Source organism: Aulonocara sp. 'chitande type north' Nkhata Bay, linkage group LG15, assembly GCF_057382095.1.
Source record: "Aulonocara sp. 'chitande type north' Nkhata Bay isolate Kocher_YH1m ecotype deep benthic linkage group LG15, A_spYH_male_GT1.1, whole genome shotgun sequence".
NCBI lineage: Eukaryota > Metazoa > Chordata > Actinopteri > Cichliformes > Cichlidae > Aulonocara > Aulonocara sp. 'chitande type north' Nkhata Bay.
Window position 1 is genome coordinate 33473730 of NC_141358.1, and position 20924 is coordinate 33494653.

Below are 20924 nucleotides of genomic sequence, written 5' to 3' on the forward strand. Positions count from 1 at the left end.
TGTTTGTCTGCAGCGATGGAGAGCCATCACACATTTGGGGAAAAACACACATTTCTCACCAAACGGGGTATCCAACGTCCAAAAGCAGAGAGGACACCCAGTGCTCAAAATGCAGCATCCTCAACAGTCTCTAGGATGATAGTGATTACTGAGGCCAACAGCCCACTCAAGTGCAAACAAGCTCTAAATGTGACTGTTTACCTTGGGGAACAGAGCTAGTACTAGTGAAATTTTTCCAATTTTGTGACAGAAAAACCAAAAGTTTATTATAACCCAAATATTCTATTCCGTGAGTGAGAGACAGCGCACTCTTGTTACAGTTGATGATGAAATCTAAACTAAATAGGCTGCATATCAGAACATGGATATTTTTCTCCACTTTCTTTCTGCTAGAAGCACATGCAATCAAATCAGCTGAACATGTGAACACTCTATTATAAAGGGGGTCAGGGGACCCTGTGTCCTTGAAATGATTGATCGGTCTTAGACCAATGTGGTGGAAGTGGAGCTTCAATGATTGAGTGCACCAGAAGGCACCCCCATAGTGAGGTCTGAAAGAGAACCAGGGCTTAAAGTGAGATTTGGCAGGTTGGTGAACAATAAATGCTGGTGTAGCAGAGAAGCAAAGTAAATGACTCAATAAGAAAGATGCTGTACTGTGATTTCTACACAAAATATCCAGCTAGTTCTTTATGGTTTGTCCACACATGATGTTTTGAAATACATGTATCACCATTTTCTCTTTTATAAAACAATTGAAAATGTGCAAAATGGCAAAACATGGGGTGACATTGTTTTCTCTGCAGTATCACCTGGAAGCAGAACAGAGGATCATTTGGATAAACCTTTGGAGACATCACTGCAAAACATATTAATCATTCAAGAAAACAAATGAGATGATTACTGCATAGCTTTGACCCATCGTAACCCCTGCACGTAATGACAAAATCCATATTGTTGATTTTATATGCCTTCAAAAATTAGCAAGTTTAATGTGGCTTGTTGTGGTTCAGGAGTTTTAATGAAATGAGGAATGAACCCTCCTTCATTTTCAGTCTGTAACTGAAGATGCTGAACCCACAGTTGGATCATTGCACCCATCAGATTTAAAAAGCACATAGTAATTGGAAAAACAAACAAACACTTGAACGACTGTATTTGATGAATCCAGCTTGTATGTAGAAAAGTGTGGCACCAGTCCATTAAATAAATAAAACTTTTATTTTCAGTAAAGAATTTTTTACAATATGTCATTACATAGTTCTCGTTAGTAACAAGCAAACTTGTCACTGCAGCTCACAGATACGAGGGTTCATTCAGTCATTCTCTCACACACACGCACTCACAAATTAAGAAATGAATGTAATGATGTAATGTCTTTTACTTGGAGTGAGCATGTAAACAAATGTATGAAGCACTCCCTTCCCACACACAAACACATCTATTAAAACAAGATCCAACATTTAACACAAAATTTAACACTGACTCCAAGTCAAAAGACTAAAACTATGAGCCCTGTAGATCAAGGTTTAATGGCAGGTCATGTGTTAACCTCTAAACTAAGAATCTGACTCAATATGTAAAATATAGTGAGCATACTTGTTTTGGAACCTGAAATCTTCTCATTATGAGGCTAGTTTCCCCCAAATGCTTGGAGAAAAACTAATTTGCGGACGTGGGAACTGATATTATGACTCATTAACTGTTTTGAGATCTGCAATGTCTGCAAAAGTCGAGATAGGAAGGTAAAAAAGGTGGAATCCTGTGGCCCACATCACGTCCTTCTGTGATGATCCTGTGTGGCTTGCTAAAAATCTCAAACGTTTTGAATTCCTTTCTCAACAGCAAGAGCAGGTACAGTTCTGCATCTGTAACACAATATCCTTAGAGACAGTTATGAATTCCCAGCCTTTGACTCAAACCAAGCTCCAGATTTTGACAGATACAGCACTCTGTGTGGTGATCAAGTCATCATATCACCTTAATTATTGGCACATGTATGAATATGCTCCAAAATAAGAACCATATACACAAATATTCAGAGGCATCAGGTGTCCATCTTCTTAAAAAGCTTCATGAGCTGATAAAATCTGTGAGCAATCTGGGGAAAACAAACAGTTAACAGTTACTGGATGCTTACACTAAACAAAAGTAAAGAAAAAGAAAGAAAGAAACAAGATTTATCTACCTGGCCTGAAGGCTTGTTAAGTTTCTCTGACAAAGCAGAGAAAGTCTCGCGTGAAGCGCCTTTTGTCTTCATGTCCATGAGAATAGCTCGATCTTCATCTCTGATGAAGGAGATGAAAGATACTGAGTAGTCTATTTAATTAGCTAAACTTCTTACACAGTAACAATACAAATAATCATTAGTGGCAGCCCTATAATGTAGAATGAAACATTAAAAATACATTCAGTGAGACTATTCTGATTAGATGAGCATAAACTACCAGATCAAAATCTCTTCTTTGATAACAAGGCTGAATTTTGGCAACACTTATACAAGGTACACAGACACAATACATTCAGATAACTGCAAATTTGCCACCACAATGAGTTAAACAACCCAAAAATGTAATATTTATTAATGTCCACAGGTTCTAGCCCTCAGATAGTTATTGATCCCAAGGAGCCTTATCTGTGTATTAAAATTACTTTGATTATTATATTGTTAGTTTCATCAATTAATTTTTAACTTCTAAGCATGGGGGACAGTGTGCAAAACTAGTTTCAACTCCCCCCAAAATACAGACATATTTAACAAAGCTCTTGTAGTGAATGGACCAGCACTCATACAGAGCCCTTTGAATCTTAGCACTCAAAGGACTTCCTATGTTTATACAGTGTACAGCAGTAAAAGCCAAACTGACAGCCACTTGAACAGCACATGTACTAGAGCTGTAACCTCAGCTGGTTCGTTGACGTGCTCATTCAAGGAGAGAGAAAATGTTTCATCAATAGGCTGCAAGTGTCAGAGCTAACTTATTTAATGTTTAGACGGAGTTGACTTCAAACCAGCTGACACCATTTCAGTGTGGCTTTATTTTGTCTAACATTTCCACAGCTTAACAACCAGCAAGCCATATTAATCTATATCAGCTTTGTTAGAAAGATGACGTTAGACCAGTATGGCCAGGGATTACAGATATGCAGTGTCTATAAGTTGCAATGTTGAGTCTGCGAGGAGGCCAACAGGTCCATCACAGGTCAACTTCTATTTGACATTTTCTGCTGAAATATTGTGAAACCAATACTGACTATATGCAACTAGTATTCATTCTTCTATTCAGACACTCCTTGGAAAGAGAGAACACGATGCACTTTACTACTGACCTAGTCCAGGCCATCACCACCTCGCCTTTCTTCCTGATGACATTCTTGGCAGACAGACTGCTGGGAGACAGACAGCCCATAGATGATTTGGAATCTTCATCTGCTTCCTTGGAAGGAAGCACGACTTCTGGACTCTTTTTTTCCTTCCTCAACCTCTTCGCTTTTGATTTGTCCTGGTGCTTCTTTCGTTTTCTGCCTTTGTCGGGTGAACTGCTCGTGTCCTCTGCTATCACGAGGCTTCTCTCTGACTCAGATATGTCCACATCATTGTTCTTCGAGTCTGACACGTGTGAAGACAATTTTCGGCTCCTCTGATTTGTATAAGAGCTTTCAGTAGTTTGACAGTTATTTGACACAGCACATTTAGAGGGAATGAGTTTATTCTGAGACTTGTTTGAGACAGTTTTTGAAGGGCTTATGTTAACATTAACAACTGTGTTTTCAGAAACATTGTTCAAACACTTATCTGAAGGAGAACCGTCAGACCGATTTTTCAGGGTCTCTTTGGAAAAAGTGTGTCGAGTTAGCATGTCATCTGGCTGATTGTTTAATAGTGTTAAGTCTTTACCTTCAGTGAGACAGACACTGGATTCAGTACCAGCTGGACACAAAACAGAGCTTTCAGCAACGTTAGAGAAACTGCCCGCCAAAGAGACAGCTTTCTCAAACTTTTCTGCAACACCAGCTTCACTATCCTGAGCTGCAGTGTTATCTTCTATGTGCTGCTCCTCTGTTAGTGTTTCACGTAAGCTCTCATTAGCAGTTAGAGTTCTATCTGCTTCTGGATTCGCCTGCCGAATCTTCACAATGAAATGATCGTTGGACTTTTCCATCACTAGCGCCTGCATCGCCATGTCGGGCTTAAACACAAAAGACGTGGCAGGTGTTTCTGAGGCCAAACTGCTGCCAGAGCCACAGCTGGAATTATCAGTGTCAAGAGCCAGGTGTATGTCATGCTCTGTGGCATCCTCCCCGTCCAGCAGAGCATCCTCGCATATGTGGGCGCTGATGACGTTCTCTGGCGTGGACGTGACATACATACTTGAGGCGGATGGCTGTAGGAAGCTGAGGTGACTGTCAGATTTCAGAGGTGATGGAATGGTGAGAGACACGGCCAAATCTTCAGCTAGAAGTGAATATGACTTCTGTGAGGCCAAGTTGGCCTGCAACAGTGCTCGATTTTGCGATGGAACTTCTAACAGACAATTTTCATCAAGTAAAGCCGGGTTCAGTGTGGTCTGATCTTTTGAGCAAGAGGAGGATATTTTGCGAGGTGAAATACTAGACCAGGTGGCAAAAAGTTTAGAAGGGGTATCAAATTTAGCTGGGGAAAGCAGCTTAGATCGATACTCAAATTTTGATGGTGTGATGATGCTTATGTTTCTTTCTCCATCTTTCCTTGGAGTACTGAGGGACCAGGCAGTGTTTTCTCCAGCGATACCACTGCTTTCTAACAAGTCAGAACCTTGCAGAAGACACTTGAAAATTTCACCCATTTGAGAGTCTCTGACCAGATTGAATGTTAAACTGGAAGCTTGTTGCTCAGTGAGTAGCTCAAAGTCAGTTCTGTCAAGCAAAGAGCCATTCTGAGTGACCACCAAAGAAGATATATTATTTTTTTCAGGAGTTGCAGGTGGATTTTTAGGAAGAAGGAACTCTGCTTGTGTATTTGGGGAGTTCAGTGGATGCGACTCAGACCCGTGTGTGATTCTGATGTCCTTGCCTCTGCTTCCAAGGCCCTTTTTGTAAGACACCACAGCACAGGATTTGGCCTGATTCAGGCTGGTGGAAGCCGGCTGTGCTTGGTTCGACTCATATGATGCCTTTCTCATGGGAGGCTGTTGAGATACATTTTCACCGTCACTGTCCTCTGGCAGAGGTCTTGAGGCTTTGCAAAAGCTCTTCAACGTTGTGTGAATATCCACAAACAAGTAGTCAACTTGGACATTTACAAAGTCCCACAGCTTTTGCTTCAAATCCACTGCTTGTTGTTCAAATATTCGTTTCACAATGCCATTATTTGACACTTTGCCAAACACAGATTCAATGAGTTTCTTCAGTCTGGACTTGAGCTCCCCTGGTTGATCACATATCTTACCAAAATGAGCACCATCCACAAACTCTAAAAAGGACCTTTGGAAATTATCCATCATTCCATAGAAACTCTTCCTGGGAAAAGTTTTATGAAGCTTCATGTACTTTTTCCGGATCTCGGCACGGACTAACTTAAACGTCTCCATTATTTCTTCGATGGTACAAAAAGAAGCTTTACTTGCTGCGGGACAAACTGTTTTAAAACGACTTTTTGGACTTTGTGTCGTTACGCCTGAAATTTCACGACTTTCTTCAGAAGCAGCCCGTCTCTCTGCAAGCTTCTTCTTTAAAACAGAGTTAGGACTTGACTTATTTCTGACTGGCTGTGCTAGTTTTGCCCTCTTTGTTGTAGTAGTGGGTGAACTTGCCGCCGTCTCATCACTTTCACTTAAAATTTCTCCTTCCTCCAGATCTGTGTCTGAACGACTTGAATTCAAGTCAGACACTTTATCCACCGAATTTACCACGTCTCGCTTTGCAGGAGAACCTGGATATTTGTTCTCCTTATTTACATCCAACTTCTCCGAGTTGGCATCAACAGCTGTACTGGAAAAATCTGCACAGGAAAGAAATAGATAACAGTCAGATAGAAGAGTCAAACAAATGTATAAGATGGTACATTTTTGTATTTTTTGCCAGAGCTAATTTTAAACCCAACTCAGAACAGTAACAAAGATCCACTGGGGATGTCAAAAGCACTACTGTAACGTAACAGGTAATGCTAATTAAGGTAAAGTCCAAACATGTATTTTATAAAGGAGAAATGAGGTGTTCAATTTCTTAAAATACATTGTGCTGATGCAGCTGTGACAGAGGACAGGCACATAAAAGACACAGTGAGATGAGAAATGAGATGAAATTAGCAGTTAGTAAAGAGAAGGCTTATAGTAAAGCTTGTAAGCAGTATCCTTGGCAAGATGGAAAGCATTCAATGGAAAACTTGCCAGTTTTGAAATATAGATTACTAGACTTGAAAGGAGGTTAACTACCTTTTTGAAGGCTCTTTACATGACCAGGCTTGCTATGCACATGGAGAAGACATCTCTTGATTACCCGTACTGGACTCCTCAAAGGACTGATGGCATCTGGGATTCTCTTCAGATTATTCAGTGTGCGCATCATAGAGTCCTCATCATGTAGTAATAGCACAGAGCTTGAAGGCTTCAAATGGTTTTCCTGTCCATTTCTAGGGCTGCAGCTCTTGCTGGGTGTGGTGGTCATGTCACTGTAAATTTTTAGTAGGGTCTTCTCCTCTGTTGTGCTGCTAACTTTGGACACTCCGATACAGTTAGTTGAAGAGCTCGGCTCAATTGCGCTAGCGCTACTGTCTCCAGTGTCTTCATTTGTCTGTGTTAAAACGTAAATAGCCTCTTTCAAACTCAATCCTTCTTGTGGAAGGGACTCCAGGCTGATTGTGCTGGACACTGTATCTGCATCTTTACGACAGTCTTGCTTTTCACAATTCCCTTTCAGATGAATTGGAGTAGAAGAAGCAGGAGAACCTTGCTGACAGACCTGAGACTTGATAGCCGGGGAAGTCTGACACACAGGATTAGTTTCGTCAGTCATATCTGTTTTCTTTGGCTGTGATGAATCGGCATCTTCTGCACGTGATTCCAAAGAGGCATTCTGCTGTACTGCAGCTTCAAGATGCTCCACAGTGGACTCCACAGTAATCTCAGCACATGAATCGGCAGTATTTTCGCAGTAAGCTTTTTGTAGGTCATAGCTTGGAATTTGTTTAGAAATCCTTCCTGGCTTGTCAACTGGATTTATGGGGTCTCTGGCCTCCGCCATTCTACATTCAGCTGCCTTACTGTCTGAGACTAGCTTCATATTTTCTTCATTATTTTTTGACACGTCTGGTGCTTTTGCATAACTATTCCCTGGTGATTTTGCTGCAAGGTGTGCACTCACTTGCTTTGCTGTAATATCCAAGGGTTGGCTGTTAGTTGAGGTAGTTTGGACTGAATTGTCAGCTACGGCAGTTTTATTACAGACTGTGTCTTTTTCCTGAATACCTTCCACATCTGATGCCTCAAGTGTCCTCTCACAACTCAAAACTTTGTGGTTCTTCAGAGACTGCTCTGTAATATCTCTCAACTCTCCTTCTAATTCAATGTTTTCTATGTCATCAATGACACACATGTCTTCCATGTTAGGCTGCAAATTATCTTCCTTTGAGCCCTTTTCAACATCCTTTCCCACTGGTACAGGATCTTTCAGGCTCCCACCAAAAGGTAATACTGGCTTCTTAATTGGTGAAAGGGTTAAATTCAATGTTTCCATAAAGCACAGTTTCCTGTTTGGACTAGTTTCCTCAGAGTTTTTCTTGCTTATATTGGTTTCTTCAGGTGATGTTTTAAAGACCGTGTTAGTCTTTGCGCATCTGTCCTTGTCACTTTTACTTGATTCTTTGGTTCTCAGCTTCTCACATTTTCTGCTTGTGTGGGACTGACTGTCATTGATATGATTTTTTCTTACTTCATCTTTATATTGCCTTTCCCCTTTCCATTGATGATCTCTCTGTCTAGCCCCTTCCCTCTCTTTGGAGGAATCTCTGTATCGTATAACATGTTGATCTACAGAAGACTTTTTCCAGTCCTTTGAGTTGTAACTTCTGGAAGAGCTGCAAGTAGTCTTGATTTTTTCAAGCTCTCGGCTGTAGCTCTCTTTTGAGCTGTGAGATGCACTGTGTTTAGGGTCCGATGCAGCCGTTTTAGCTTTATCGTGTCTCCTGCCATCTTTTTTGTCATCCGAAGCTGTAGTTTGCAAAATCGTGGGTGAGGATTTAACCTCATCTGATCTGCGGTGCCCATCGTGCGAGTAGCTTTTTCTTTGACATGACTTTGAATCACACCTTTGTACCAAGTCTTTGTCTGCTCTGTGAAATCTGTCATTGTTAGCATCTGAAACACTTCTATGTCTCCTATGTATTGATTCAGAATGTTGACTGGGATGGCTGTGCTCTCTGTGACTGGATTTGTGTTTATCTGACTCCGTCTGTTTGTCAGTTATTTCACCGTCTCGTTTTGAATGGCTATGACAAGATGCTTTTGATGCTCTGGGCAAACTATGACTTTCTTTCCTCATGGACTGACGTGCATCTCTTGGAGGCTGGTCTACGCTGGGAGGTGGAAAATTACTGGATGGCGGTAGTGGTGGAGAAGGAGGCGGACGGGATGGTGGAGAAACCAGCCTACTGGTGGAGCTGTGACTGGAGAGATTTGGATCCCGCACATTTTGTATGGAAGATGGATAATGATGATACTGCCCTCTCTCAGACCTGCAAAACCCAACAATTAAAACATTGCTGTTTCAGTATAGCCAATAATTGATGTCACACCTTGCTACGTGTCTTATGATATTGCCCTTATGCATAACGTTAACCAGTATTCAGTGTAACCTAACGGAGAAGGACGAAAAAGAACCAACGTACCTCTGACTCAGCCTCTGAATCTCTGCGTCTTTTCGTATCACCTCCTTTCTAGCCGTTTGTAAAAGTGTAGAGATGTTTTTTTTGAGAGAGTAGTTCTCCTTTCTCAAACCTGTATTCTATATTCAAACAGAAGGCACACAAAATGTTAGTGGTAAAATGAATTCGTATAACCAAACCATGCAGTTCAATAATGTAGACCCATTCCACCTACAGAAAACACAGTCTTTCTTAAAACAAAACTGTCTTAGTGAAGATAGTAGTGTTTATGGTAACTTTGTTCTAAGTTTCTTGAAGACAGACATTTCATCTCTCATCTGCAGAAAGTTCTCAGATGAAAGGTAAAGAAATTCAGTCCCTTTCTTTCCAAGCTCCTTAGATTACCATGACCTGGAGGACCTGTAGGACTGAGAACCTACACAGACCCTACTGGCTCCTCCAATAAAAAAAAAAAAAAAAAAATCATGGAACAGATGTTTTTTTTGGTTTGGGTGAAAACATACATACAACACACACATTTGCTTTGTTTTCTACAAAGGTGATTGAGGCTAATCCGATTCTTCAGAAGATTTTTTCCAAAACAATAAATGAAAGCTGGCCGAGTAAAATATATTCTCATGAAACAACCTACTCTCTATTTAAACCCCCCCCCCTAAAAAAATAAAAACAAAAATAAAAACCCACACCTGTAATTCCAACTGCTCCAGTCTCCTGCGCAACTCTTTAATATGGTTTTGGGCTGTCCTGAACCCAGACTTCAGCTGCAGAGACACAAAAACAAAAGGCCTATGAAACAGCTGGCATGATGACTTCTGGCAAACGTTCAACGTCCTGTGATATCCAAGTGCTATTCTCTGCTTACACAAAAATGGCAATCATGATCCCAAATATTGAGCAAGGGTCACCTTTGCTGAAATATGAAGCGTCTCAGCTTATCTGCTTGTAATCGACTCAATCATTAAGCAGTCCATCAGTTCACTTCATTGATTCTTTTTGGAATTTGCTTGATTTATACAGAAATAATCAGATCTAGAGTACTAATTTAATATTTATTGTAACTGACAAAGGACTTATTTTTAGCAGTGTGGTTCTAATTTCATAGACTAACCCATATTCACCTACCAATAACAAGGTTTCTACACTTTGTAGAACATCATGATAATATAAAGACTAGAGATGGACCGATCCGATATACAGTACCAGTATTGGTCCGATCCTGACCTAAATTACTGGTTCAGATATCGGGGAGAAATAAAAAAAAATGTAATTCGATCTATTAAATATCACAAAAGCACCTCAAAAAACTTGCGACATGGCATAATCCAGCTCATGACCTTAGCATGAGAGGGAAACACGAAGATGAAACCAGGAGATGTCATTACTGAATCATCTGAGCTGAACAGGTGATGGAGAAACAGATTTACCTTTTAGGTGACATGAACTAGTTGAAGGGAAGTTATGAACTGTTTCTGAGAGACAAATAACACCAGGATCCTTTTCTATTGAGCTAACAGCTGGTAACTGTGAAGGGGCGGGTCTAGCAAAGTTTTGCCAGGGGGCCAGGTAGGGCATTAACAGGGAAAGGGGGACACAAAGTAATACTTTTCTTTCTTATTCTCGTTTAAAATGTCTAGCTTTCAATAAATAATTATCTGAATCTTACAACCAAAGTGGTTATCTTATGTGCAATGTATAGAAATAATACATATATACCAACAAGACAGTGTACATCACTCTCACAACAGCGTTTGTTTTCATTCAAAGGCTTTATGGCTTTTTCTAGAATACCTGGTGGGCCGGTCTCTAGTCCCAGTCCAGCCCTGATCTTGATAAAAGATGAGTATCATGAAACCGTGTTTGCATTTATTTGCACTGCTTTCCACTCTGGATGTCCATTTAAGTTAAGCTTTAAGTATAAAATTGTCCATTATACAACTTGGAGGGTTTTCTTTTAAGTTGTTGAATATAAACATTATTTTGTGCTGATATTGCACTTCTTTTCTGCATGAACCTGCATTTTAAAATACTTTTTGAATATTACTTAAATATTTAGATTTAAAATTTGGCTAAAAGTTTAAATAAAAAGATCAGTATTGCTGAACTGCAAAATATTTTGGGTGAAGTGTATTTTTTGCATACAAGTATAATAGAATAGCTTTAGTGTTTTGTTTTGTTTTTTTAAACTTGAGCATAAACTTATACAAAATGTGGCAAGACATTTAAAAAACAGTTTTATTGATTATAAAAAAAACTATCAGATTCATATCGGTATTGGCAAATATCCAAATTTATATCCGTATTGGACATTAAAAGGTGGTATTGTGCCATCTCTAATAAAGACTGAAACACAGCAGTAGGGCTGGGCCATATTATACCGCTCACGGTAATACCGGTATAATGTTAGGCAACGATAGGAAAATGAAATATCGCGATAGAATATGAGTAAAACGCGCATGCGCAGTGCCTTTGTTTTCATACGCACATGGCCGATTGTTGAGTGAAACAGATGAACCAGAATTGGTTTGTAAAAATAGTGCAACTTCAGTGATGTGGAACTGGTTTGGTGTTTGTCCGTCAAATACACGACAAAGCATATTTTTTTGCAGAACATGAAAGCGGCCGTCGTTATTGTCGTATTTGTCGGACTAAGATGCTCTTAAATCTGGGAGTAATCTGGGTCCTAAACCCCCCTCTTCAGGTCAAACGAACACTGCAGCATCACTGAGAGTTAAAAACTGTCTAAATTCTTTCATCTTTAATAAAACGATCAGCATTGCTGCTTTACCAGGTGTAACTATGAAGTTTAACTTCCAGGCATCCATGAAAACAAAATGTATTACATTTAACGGAGTTAGAAGTTAGCAGGGAGCTAGCGGAAGTTAGCTCGCTAGTTTCGCTAGTTACCTAAGCATGATATAGCATGTTCTGACTGAGAGATTTCTGGAAAAAAAAAAAATCACTTCCTGCTATCACTTCCAACATAAATGAAGACAGGAAACTAAACAGCAGTGACGTTTGTAGGGTTACTGAAGTTGGGCTAGGTGGTATATAATGATGTGCTACGTGATCGCTAGCGACACAGCTATGTTAGCATAACATAAACAGTGAAGCTGGAGGACGAACACTAACACTTTTCCACTTATAAAAGTTAACGTGAAGGTTCCTCATGGTTAGAGACAAATGCAATCGCATGGCAGGATGCTGTAAACGGACCAAACTTCAGTCAGGAGAACAACTGAGATAATCCATCCACAATACGAGGTTAGTCATTAATATACTGCAACAACATGGGAATAGAGCAGCTGCCAGAGAATTTAACATTAATGAATCAATGGTACAGAAGTGGAGGAAGCAAGAAGAATGAGTTTAATAAAGTTTGATTTATCTGACTGCTTTGTTTCGCTTAATGTGCCTTATAATCCTGTGCACCTTATGGTCCGAAAAATACGTACTGCACACTGCAGTTTAATGTTGCAAAGCACCTCTTTTTAACTTCAGTGGATATTATACATGGTTATGCTCAGGATATGTCAGCCCATTTCTACTGGAAATGCCTTTTGGTTAAACTCTCAGCAAGGAATTTGCATTTGCACTGTTAAATTTTTATAAAGCTTTAATGTACATAAAAACCAGCTTCTTGTTTAAGTGAAAATAAATGGAAGGTTGTCTTTTTGCGCTAGTAATGTTGTGGAGTTGTATTTTGTCTCGCATCAATTATATCGTCAGTTATATCGTTATCGCAAATTTTCAAATATATATCGTGATAAATATTTTTGGCCATATCGCCCTGCTCTACACAGCAGCAGTCAAGCTCACTCCCCAAAAAAAACAAAAACAGCTTATCAGTGCCTCACAGCTAATTATCAGTACAAAAAATTCCCATGTTAAAAAATAAATACCGTAATTGTCGGGCTATAAGCCGCTACTTTTTGCACAAGCTTTGAACCCTGCGGCTTTTAGTCAGGTGCGGCTTTTCTATGGATTGTCCATGATTTTTGTCATATCGTAAGGCTATTTGTTTTGTTTGTTCCGCTGTTGTACGGCACTACGTTGCCTGGCGGCAGGGCATGTGATCAGACACCAGTTTTGGGGTTCAAGAGTGGTATGTTGGTCACGTGTCCATCCGCCAGGCAACATAGTGCTGTACAAGTAGCGCGAAAAACAAACTTCAAAGTAGCGCTACGCGTTCAGCGGGAGGCGTGGATGACGAGCGGCGATAAACTTGCGAAAAGCAAGTTATGCTCAACTCCACCGGTGGAATCTGACAGCGTGGAAAAGTGTGAAAACATCCACGCTCACCAACGGATTTCGAAGGGCTGGACTGCTGCATGATGGAGAGGAGGACACCGCCACGGCCCTTCAGAGGGTGTTCGATTTCTTTGGTTTTGAAAGTGACAACGAATGAAAGAAGCTGAGAGTGGATGACGAAGCCACCCTGAGCCTGTTTGTATCCGACACTGGAGGAGAGGACTTTGGTGGTTTTAGTGCGCAGGAAGAAGAGAAAGATGGTGGTGAATGACTGACTTTTCTTCTTGTTAAAGCCGTGTCACTGCACCTGAGCCTAAAAGGTAGTCTGAATCTATTTTTCTGGTGTGCTGTAGGTTATTGTTATGTACTACATTTGTTACTCATTTATGAAGCACAGTACATGTTTCGTACTTGTAATTACCGCTACTTGTACATATACCTAAAAAGTTATGCAAATATGTACCCATAACTTGTTTTTAAAAATATTAATAAAAGTGATGTCTCCAAACAGCCATCTCTTTCCTGACAATTCCCTTTGTGCATATTCTCTTACATATGATAAGTCAACATTGAAACACCTGCGGCTTTTGGTCAGGTGCGGCTAATGTATGTACAAAACAGGATTTTCCCCTGATTTTAGCTTGTGCGGCTAATATTCAGGTGCGCTTTGTAGTCCGGGAAATACGGTAATTCCCAAATGAGCAATTGCTTACCTCAGCGTATGATGACTCTCTGTTCTGCTGTTCCTCTGTCACAATTTCTTCATACAAATCCATTGACTCTTTCAACTGAGAACCAACAAAAGGTGGCTCCTCTGTAAAAAAAGAAAAAAAGTGCTCAGACTACGACAGCAAGAGTAGTGGTAATATGCATCCGATCAAAGTGAAACCATTTCAGAAAGGGCTTTTACCTGCACTTCTGTTAAAACCGATGTCCAGACCATCGTATATATCCACAGACTCCTCGCTTACTTCAGATACCAAGACTGTAGATATTATACATATATATCAGTATACATCAGTAGTTAGAGAGCTTCTACACATAAGTCTTAAGTCATGATTATGGTAGCGTCCGAAAATCTTACATTCATGTAAATTATGTTTTCTAAGGAATGTTTTTATGTACATACTAGGGGTGGGTTTTTATAATCGATTCATCGATTAAAATCGATTCTGGCTTGGATAACGTAAAATCGATTCATTAAAATCCTGAATCGATTTTTTAATATAAATTTATTTTGCCCAAAATGCCAGAATCTCTGGTGACATCTCACAAAATTTCAAGAACCACCAAACAGTTAAGACAGTAAATGAGAGCAGGTACACGGATTCTGCACATAGACTTAAACACACAGCGCGACCCGCGGATCAGAATCAGTTAGATGTCGCCTTTCTCACAGTCAGGGCTGAAAGCTGACAGCTCGCTGATTCTGATGTGTCGGCGGTCCGCGCTTTGTGTTCACGCCCTTTATGCGCCGATTCTAAAGCTGTTAGTTTTATCTCTCTCCAAACAATATTGACCGAACCAGCAGCAAAAGAAGATCCAAACGCTTCACATAAAATCGTCATGAATTCACTCTGACTTTTACTGTTTTGCTTCCACCGCGATGCACAGCTCTCTCTCTCTCTCTCTCTCTCTGTACTTCAAGAACAGTTTCCCTTTCTTCATTATTCGCTTGCTTGTTACGCACAAGTCTACTGTTGTTTACAGGCTGTCGGCCGCTGTTTTTTTCCCTTTTACATTCTTCCGAAAAGAAAACCTCATTTCTGCTGTTCAATACTGAACAAATTTAAACTTTTTAAAATTATTCAAAATGCAAAAACGCTTAACCGTGTCTCTAATAAAACCGCTGTAACTTCAGAGGTAATGTTCATATGCTGATTAATGGTTTTCTTTCGTTTTTGATGTACTGCAGAATATTTTTATAAATCCCAGGCCAGGAAAATCACCTTCATGTTTTTCTGTGTTTTATCTTCAGCTACTTTGACACAAAGGCATCTGCTGTGACGCTTACACCTGTGATAAAGTCTTGCATGTGTCAGCTTCCTTTTTATTGATACAAAAATATGTAAATGTACTGATCTGAATTATAATATTTCTGACTGTCAAAATTTCCCAGCTTTAATTCGATTTGATTCGATTTAAATCGAATCGTGGATCGAATCGATTCGGGACCTTGTGAATCGGAATTGAATCGATTCTAGAAATCAGTGATACCCAGCCCTAGTACATACATAAATAAAACAGTGGATAATAAGCAGACTGGTTTTATTCAAATTATAAACTTTCAAACTGAAACAGATTAAGAGCCGTGAGAAAGTAGTAGAATTACGTGTCCAACTAATGAGACAAATGAAGTACAAGAACTTAACTCAAATAATCATTTTGTTTTACTTTACATTTTAAAACCACCAAGAGCATCTGGTTTTTGTGTGACTGGCTGGTATGTAAAATTGTAGCAGTCTGGCAAGTAATGATGACGCTTGTCCATTTAAGACTTCCACAAACTTTGAAACACTCTAAAGTCTGAGTATTGTTGTCACATTTGGTGCTTCCACTTAAAAGGCAAGCTGCAGTATTGCAAGCATGCAATGGAAGTCATATTAAAGTGAACATGAAACATTTCATGTATAAAGGCTAATTTACATCACGGAGACCTCCTCTTAAAAACTGGCATAGATGTAGCTCTGTCTGTGAAGCTGGATTTAAGAAATAAGTGCTAAGAGTTCTACGTTTTTAGAAGATGTTTAGCGCCAGCTTGTGCCAGTACAGAATTTGACATCACCGGGTTGGTTGGTTGTGGTCAATAGACTCACATGGTTGGGTGGCTCTTTACAGCCAACCTTTTGAGAAAAAAACTGACATGTCACACTCCTTGTTGGTCTGGTGACTCAAGTAGGCTCTCCTCCACATAGCTCCTCATGTATAAAGTGCTTAACAAACCCTAAAATTACAGCTAACAGGTGGATTTTCCCGTTTCAGAGCAGCTAAAAAAACAACAACAAATAACCACTGAATGCTTAAGAGATAGACAGTGAAACATGACAGTAGAGCTGGGCGATATGAGATTTTTTCATATCACGATATGTTTTTTTCATTTCAGGCGATAACGATATCTATCACGATATAAGCCAAATAACTATATTTGTAAGATTTAAATGTGCCGTTGCTCACAAGTAAAATGTGAAATAATCAGCAGCTTGTTTTTATTTAAATATTTATTTCCCATAATAAGTTCAACAGGGTAGATGTACTTAAGGAACATGAGACTTTTTCAGATAAATAAAGGCAAATATTGCAAACTACACAAAAGGCAGCCGCTAAAGCGTTTAGGTTTCAAAATAGAACAAACGAAACAGACTACTAAATTGTCAATTCCACTTAGAAACAAAATATTAATTCTAAAAATAAATCTTAGTTTGTGTTACAGAAGAACAGACAAAACTGACTAACTTTTGTCAATATCAAATAAACTGAGAACTAAAAGGAAATTCTCAATCTCTCCTTGTTGTATAGCTTAGCTTTTCAAACAGTTTTAACAGTTACTTTAGTCTGACAAAAGCCGAATGACGAATTAGCGCTTCCAGTCAGAGACTGAGGCTACGTCCACACGTACACGGGTATTTTTGAAAACTGAGATTTTCTGTTTTCGTTTTAAAAAATAATCCCGTCCACACATAAAGGGAGAAATGAAGGAAAACGCTGCTATGAACATGCCAAAGCAGCAGGTGGCGCTAGATTCCTAACCGTGCAGAAATATTGGCCAATCAGAAGTCTAGAAGCCTTGGTGGGAAAAGTAAACAAAGCTGGGGCATAGAAGCAGAACCGAGTCGTATGTGTGGACGGACAGTAACTGTGTGTATATGTAAGCATTTAAACACTGCAGGGAGTAGAATTAACAGTATTGTAGAAATTCATTTCACCGAAACAATAACGTGGCGCACAGTGTGACGCATGCACCAGTTCATTGTATTTCCAGACTTGCTTTCGGCACAATTTACAGTGCACGCTACTCTGTTTTTTGTCAGACTTGAAATAGCCAAAATACCTTCACACTACGGAACTTCTATGGCTCTTCCGTTCGACAATCTCTCCGGCGTTGGAACCATTATCTGTTTTCTCTTCGGTCACGCTCGGTTGATTTTTCTAGTCGGCACACTCATTTCCTCCATTACCCGCTGGCTGCTTCCCAAACAAACACACGTGCGGCTTGGCACTTGTGCTGTACGTTACAAGTCACGCGACGTGACGCTGCGGCTGTGATTGGTTCGGCTCTGCGCTACTTAATTTGGATTGGCTGATCTTTTTTTTTTTTTTTTTTTTTTTTAAAAGAGGACAAGAGCGGCGAGGTCTATCGCGATAGCTTAATTTCTCTATCGAGTAAAAGTTATATCGCGATACATATCGTTATCGTTCTATCGCCCAGCTCTACATGACAATATATCCTTTGTTTTGACATAAACACACTGTTGCAGCCAGAAGCAGCACAAAAGTGACCGCCTTAAACTGAGTTTTAGTCTTAGTGTTGTTTTCTTCTGAGTTATTGGGTCTGGTATAGGGCTGAACGATATATCGCATTTGCGATAATATCGCGACATGATCAAGTGCAATTTTCTAACCGCAAAGGCTGCGATTATACTGCGATTATATTATACAATTCATGGGCTGCATCCTCCTGAGGCCGCATTTGTAGACCGATTACGTCACAGCGACGCGCTGAAGGCTGTCCAAATTACTACCATATCCCAGAATTCATAGCGCGGCCCAGCCAAACTCCAGTTTCCAGCAATGGCGGCCGCTACTAAGTTTTAAAATTACTCATACTAATCTTTCTGGGTCACAAAATAAACTTTTAACATATTTTCAGGCGAGAAAGTAGTTGTGTAAACATCAAATATCTGCTCGGTTTATCAAGATATCCCATATTTGCAAAAGTGCTTTGACGTTTTCAGAGGCGTCTGCTACCCACCAGCTCGACAGCTAGCCGGGAGCTCGAGGGTTACTGATGCGGCCGAGAACGGCACAACTCCCGGCACATCATTTTCAGATCACCGCGGAGTTTCGCTGCTCGGGTTAAACGTAATATATAAGTCACTTAGACAACCTAAAAATGTTATTGTTGGGCTTTTTTCAGTGTTTTGTTTGTTCGTGAGTAAATCGGTTTGGCTGAGATTAAAGTTATTAGATTAGATAAAATAAAACTTTATTAATCCCCCGGGTGGGTTCCTCCTTGGTTTTCACACAGCTGACTAAACGTCAAACAGAAAACTTATTAAACAGAAGTATGAGACAGTCGAGAATTTACACCAGTGTCTGGTTATATTTTAGATAGCAAGAAGCAGACGGCCGAGTTTATTAAACTCCACCGAGACAGCGGTGACGCTAATCAGAACTAGCCTTCTGATTAGCTAATCAGAAGGCTAGACCGTCCAATTTCACGCCTTTAAACTTTAAAGGCGTGTTTGTGTGTGTGTTTATACAATTGCTATTATGTTTGCACTTTATGTGTAATGTTACTGACTGCAGAGATCAGTAAGATGTGTGTATTTTTTATTTATTAGTTTTATTTATTTAATATTATTTTTTAATTGAATGACTGTCTAGTAGTTCACAGATGTCGAAAAACTGAGTGTGGTAAAGCCACTGATTTTTTTATGTATATTTCTGCAATCTGCACATTGTACTGACTTTCATTTTAATGTTTACACCAGGGTTCCTTGTCAGCACTTTATGCTCAGATGTTTGTAAGCTAAAAATAAACTATTGTGTATGTTCAAATATACTGTTGTGATTGAAGAAGTTAAATAAAAATGTCAGTCATCAATTCATGCATCACCTCATGTCATCATAACAGAGGTCTGTCTTCCAGGAAAGAACAGTTTAAAATTAATGTAATATAGTATTGGCCATACTATATGATGTATTGCTTGTCTTTGTTTAATAATACAGAAGACAAATACCTTAAAAAATAATCGCATATCGCATCGCAATCGCAATATTGGGGCAAAAAAAAAAATCGCAATTAGATTATTTTCCATAATCGTTCAGCCCTAGTCTGGTATTAGTTAGCTAACATAAACTAATGTAAGTCTATTGACTGCAGCCAACCAAACACCAGTCCAAAGAAGAATAAAAGCATGAAATTAATAACTAAAAGCATGCATGTTTACAACCTGAACTTTCAACTAATGTTTTTAATGCCGAGCACTGACAGTGTATGGAGGCCCAAACAATAATTTAAGGTTATGGAAGATAGGACATTCAGCTTCCAAGGTCTGTTAATGACCAACAAAAATCAGTCTTAATCAATTTTAATAGAGTATCTACAAATGTGGGATTGAATTCGTTTTCATTCAATTTTTGATGAGTAATTCCAAGTTCTTAAGTAGCAATGTATACTTACGACCAGATGCATGGCTGGTGTCAACGTTCTCCATCCTGTCAAAGATCCCTGTGGCAGTTTCTTAAGGACTACCTGATGTCAAAGCCAAAGGGAAATTGATGGTTGTTATTGTCCAAGCCAAAACAAAAGATTGATGCAAAAGTTGCTTTAAAAAAAAAATCTTAAAAGTCTGCTCTACAAGTTTCCATAAATTACTGTTACTTTGGGCAAAAAGGTCCAATAATAGTAATAGGCCCTTTTACTCAATCAATGTTTGCAGGAGAGCAATACTGTTTATTTTGGTAAGATGATTATTTTTAACAACACTTTTTCATTGTTCAAATATTTCTTATAAAACTACTTTTATGAATAATAACATATATGCAGATCCACATCAGAAATGGGTGAAGTGCTGGGCAAAAAACAAGTCGCCAATTAAAGATCGATAGACAACCAGATAAATAAATAGATACACAGCTGAATTTTCCCAGAGATCGACTGTGACATACACCTAATGGTATACACAATTCCAGAGATAATGTCGGTTGACAGACGGTTGATATATTGGACAAATGTGGACTAATGGCGGTAACATGTTGCGCTAGCTAGAGCCCGTCCTACTGCTCAAAGACACCAAAGAACAAAGCCAAGCAGAATGATAATCTCATAACCTTTCAGGTTAAAACAAACGATCAAACTGTGGGCCCGAGTTAATTTCGTTGAATAAATATAACACTGTCTTTTTGACTCTTTTGTTCCTAGCCTTGTTACCTTTGACCCGAATTAAACTAACACAAACACAAAAGACAAGGATGGCAAACAAACATCTCCTTTCACAACGTTTTTATCTTGTCAGACATTTCACGACACATTTTACCTCTTAAAGCCAAGTGATGGACTGCTTATTTATTTTGTTTTTTACATTTCTGGACATTACTTCAAACAAATAAAGCGACTCGGGACTGTCTGCTTAACTAACCCGGAGGAAACAAGAAAGTTGGTCAGCAAAAGAAGTGACTTAAAATTAGCCTGCAGAACATTAGAGTAACGTGGCTGTGATTTAGTCGTCTTACTAACTTACTTGCGTATTGTTGTGCCCTCCTGTTGTTTACAGCTGTAAAGCCGCGCCAAGACTTCTTTGCACAGGAAGTACCATTTTCCCGCGGTCTGTCACTGCAGCCTGCGCACTCCTCCTCTCCGCTAGCAAAAATATTCTTCAACACTTAGGTAGATTTGCGACACTGTCGCTCACTGCCTTCGCGAGCAACTAACATGCTCCTGCCGCCGAGTCAGAAAGAAAATGAAATGCGTTAAAGACAGAATTAACGCTCCACTCAAGCCCAAATTGTTGCTTCACTCCCGGAAAAATGGACAGCCAGGCCAGGGTCGTGTCATCACCACGCGACATAAGGACAGAAAACGGAAGCAGTGTGG

At 39.5% G+C, this 20924-nt stretch overlaps 1 protein-coding gene across 1 annotated transcript; it reads right to left on the reverse strand.

Annotated features, from left to right (window-relative positions):
* Positions 1-1200: 1200 nt before the first annotated feature.
* On the reverse strand, positions 1201-20912 carry casp8ap2 (caspase 8 associated protein 2). Its single transcript, XM_086262981.1, has 10 exons — positions 20572-20912; positions 19512-19583; positions 14019-14093; positions 13822-13922; positions 9547-9621; positions 8864-8979; positions 6414-8710; positions 3331-5980; positions 2189-2288; positions 1201-2101 (listed from the first exon to the last, which is right to left on the reverse strand). The coding sequence occupies exons 2-10, from the start codon at positions 19543-19545 to the stop codon at positions 2048-2050; spliced, it is 5502 nt and encodes a 1833-aa protein (XP_086119107.1). The 5' UTR covers positions 19546-19583; positions 20572-20912; the 3' UTR covers positions 1201-2047.
* Positions 20913-20924: the final 12 nt, after the last annotated feature.

What these genes read in the sequence shown, in the direction of transcription:
- casp8ap2 (XM_086262981.1), bottom strand. Translation starts at nt 19,545, where the DNA reads ATGGAGAACGTTGACACCAGCCATGCATCTGGTC. An exon ending in CACCAGCCATGCATCTGGTC is followed by an intron (nt 14,094 to 19,511) that starts GTAAGTATACAT and finishes TAATATCTACAG; the next exon opens with TCTTGGTATCTGAAGTAAGC. An exon ending in ATTCAGAGGCTGAGTCAGAG is followed by an intron (nt 8,711 to 8,863) that starts GTACGTTGGTTC and finishes TGGGTTTTGCAG; the next exon opens with GTCTGAGAGAGGGCAGTATC.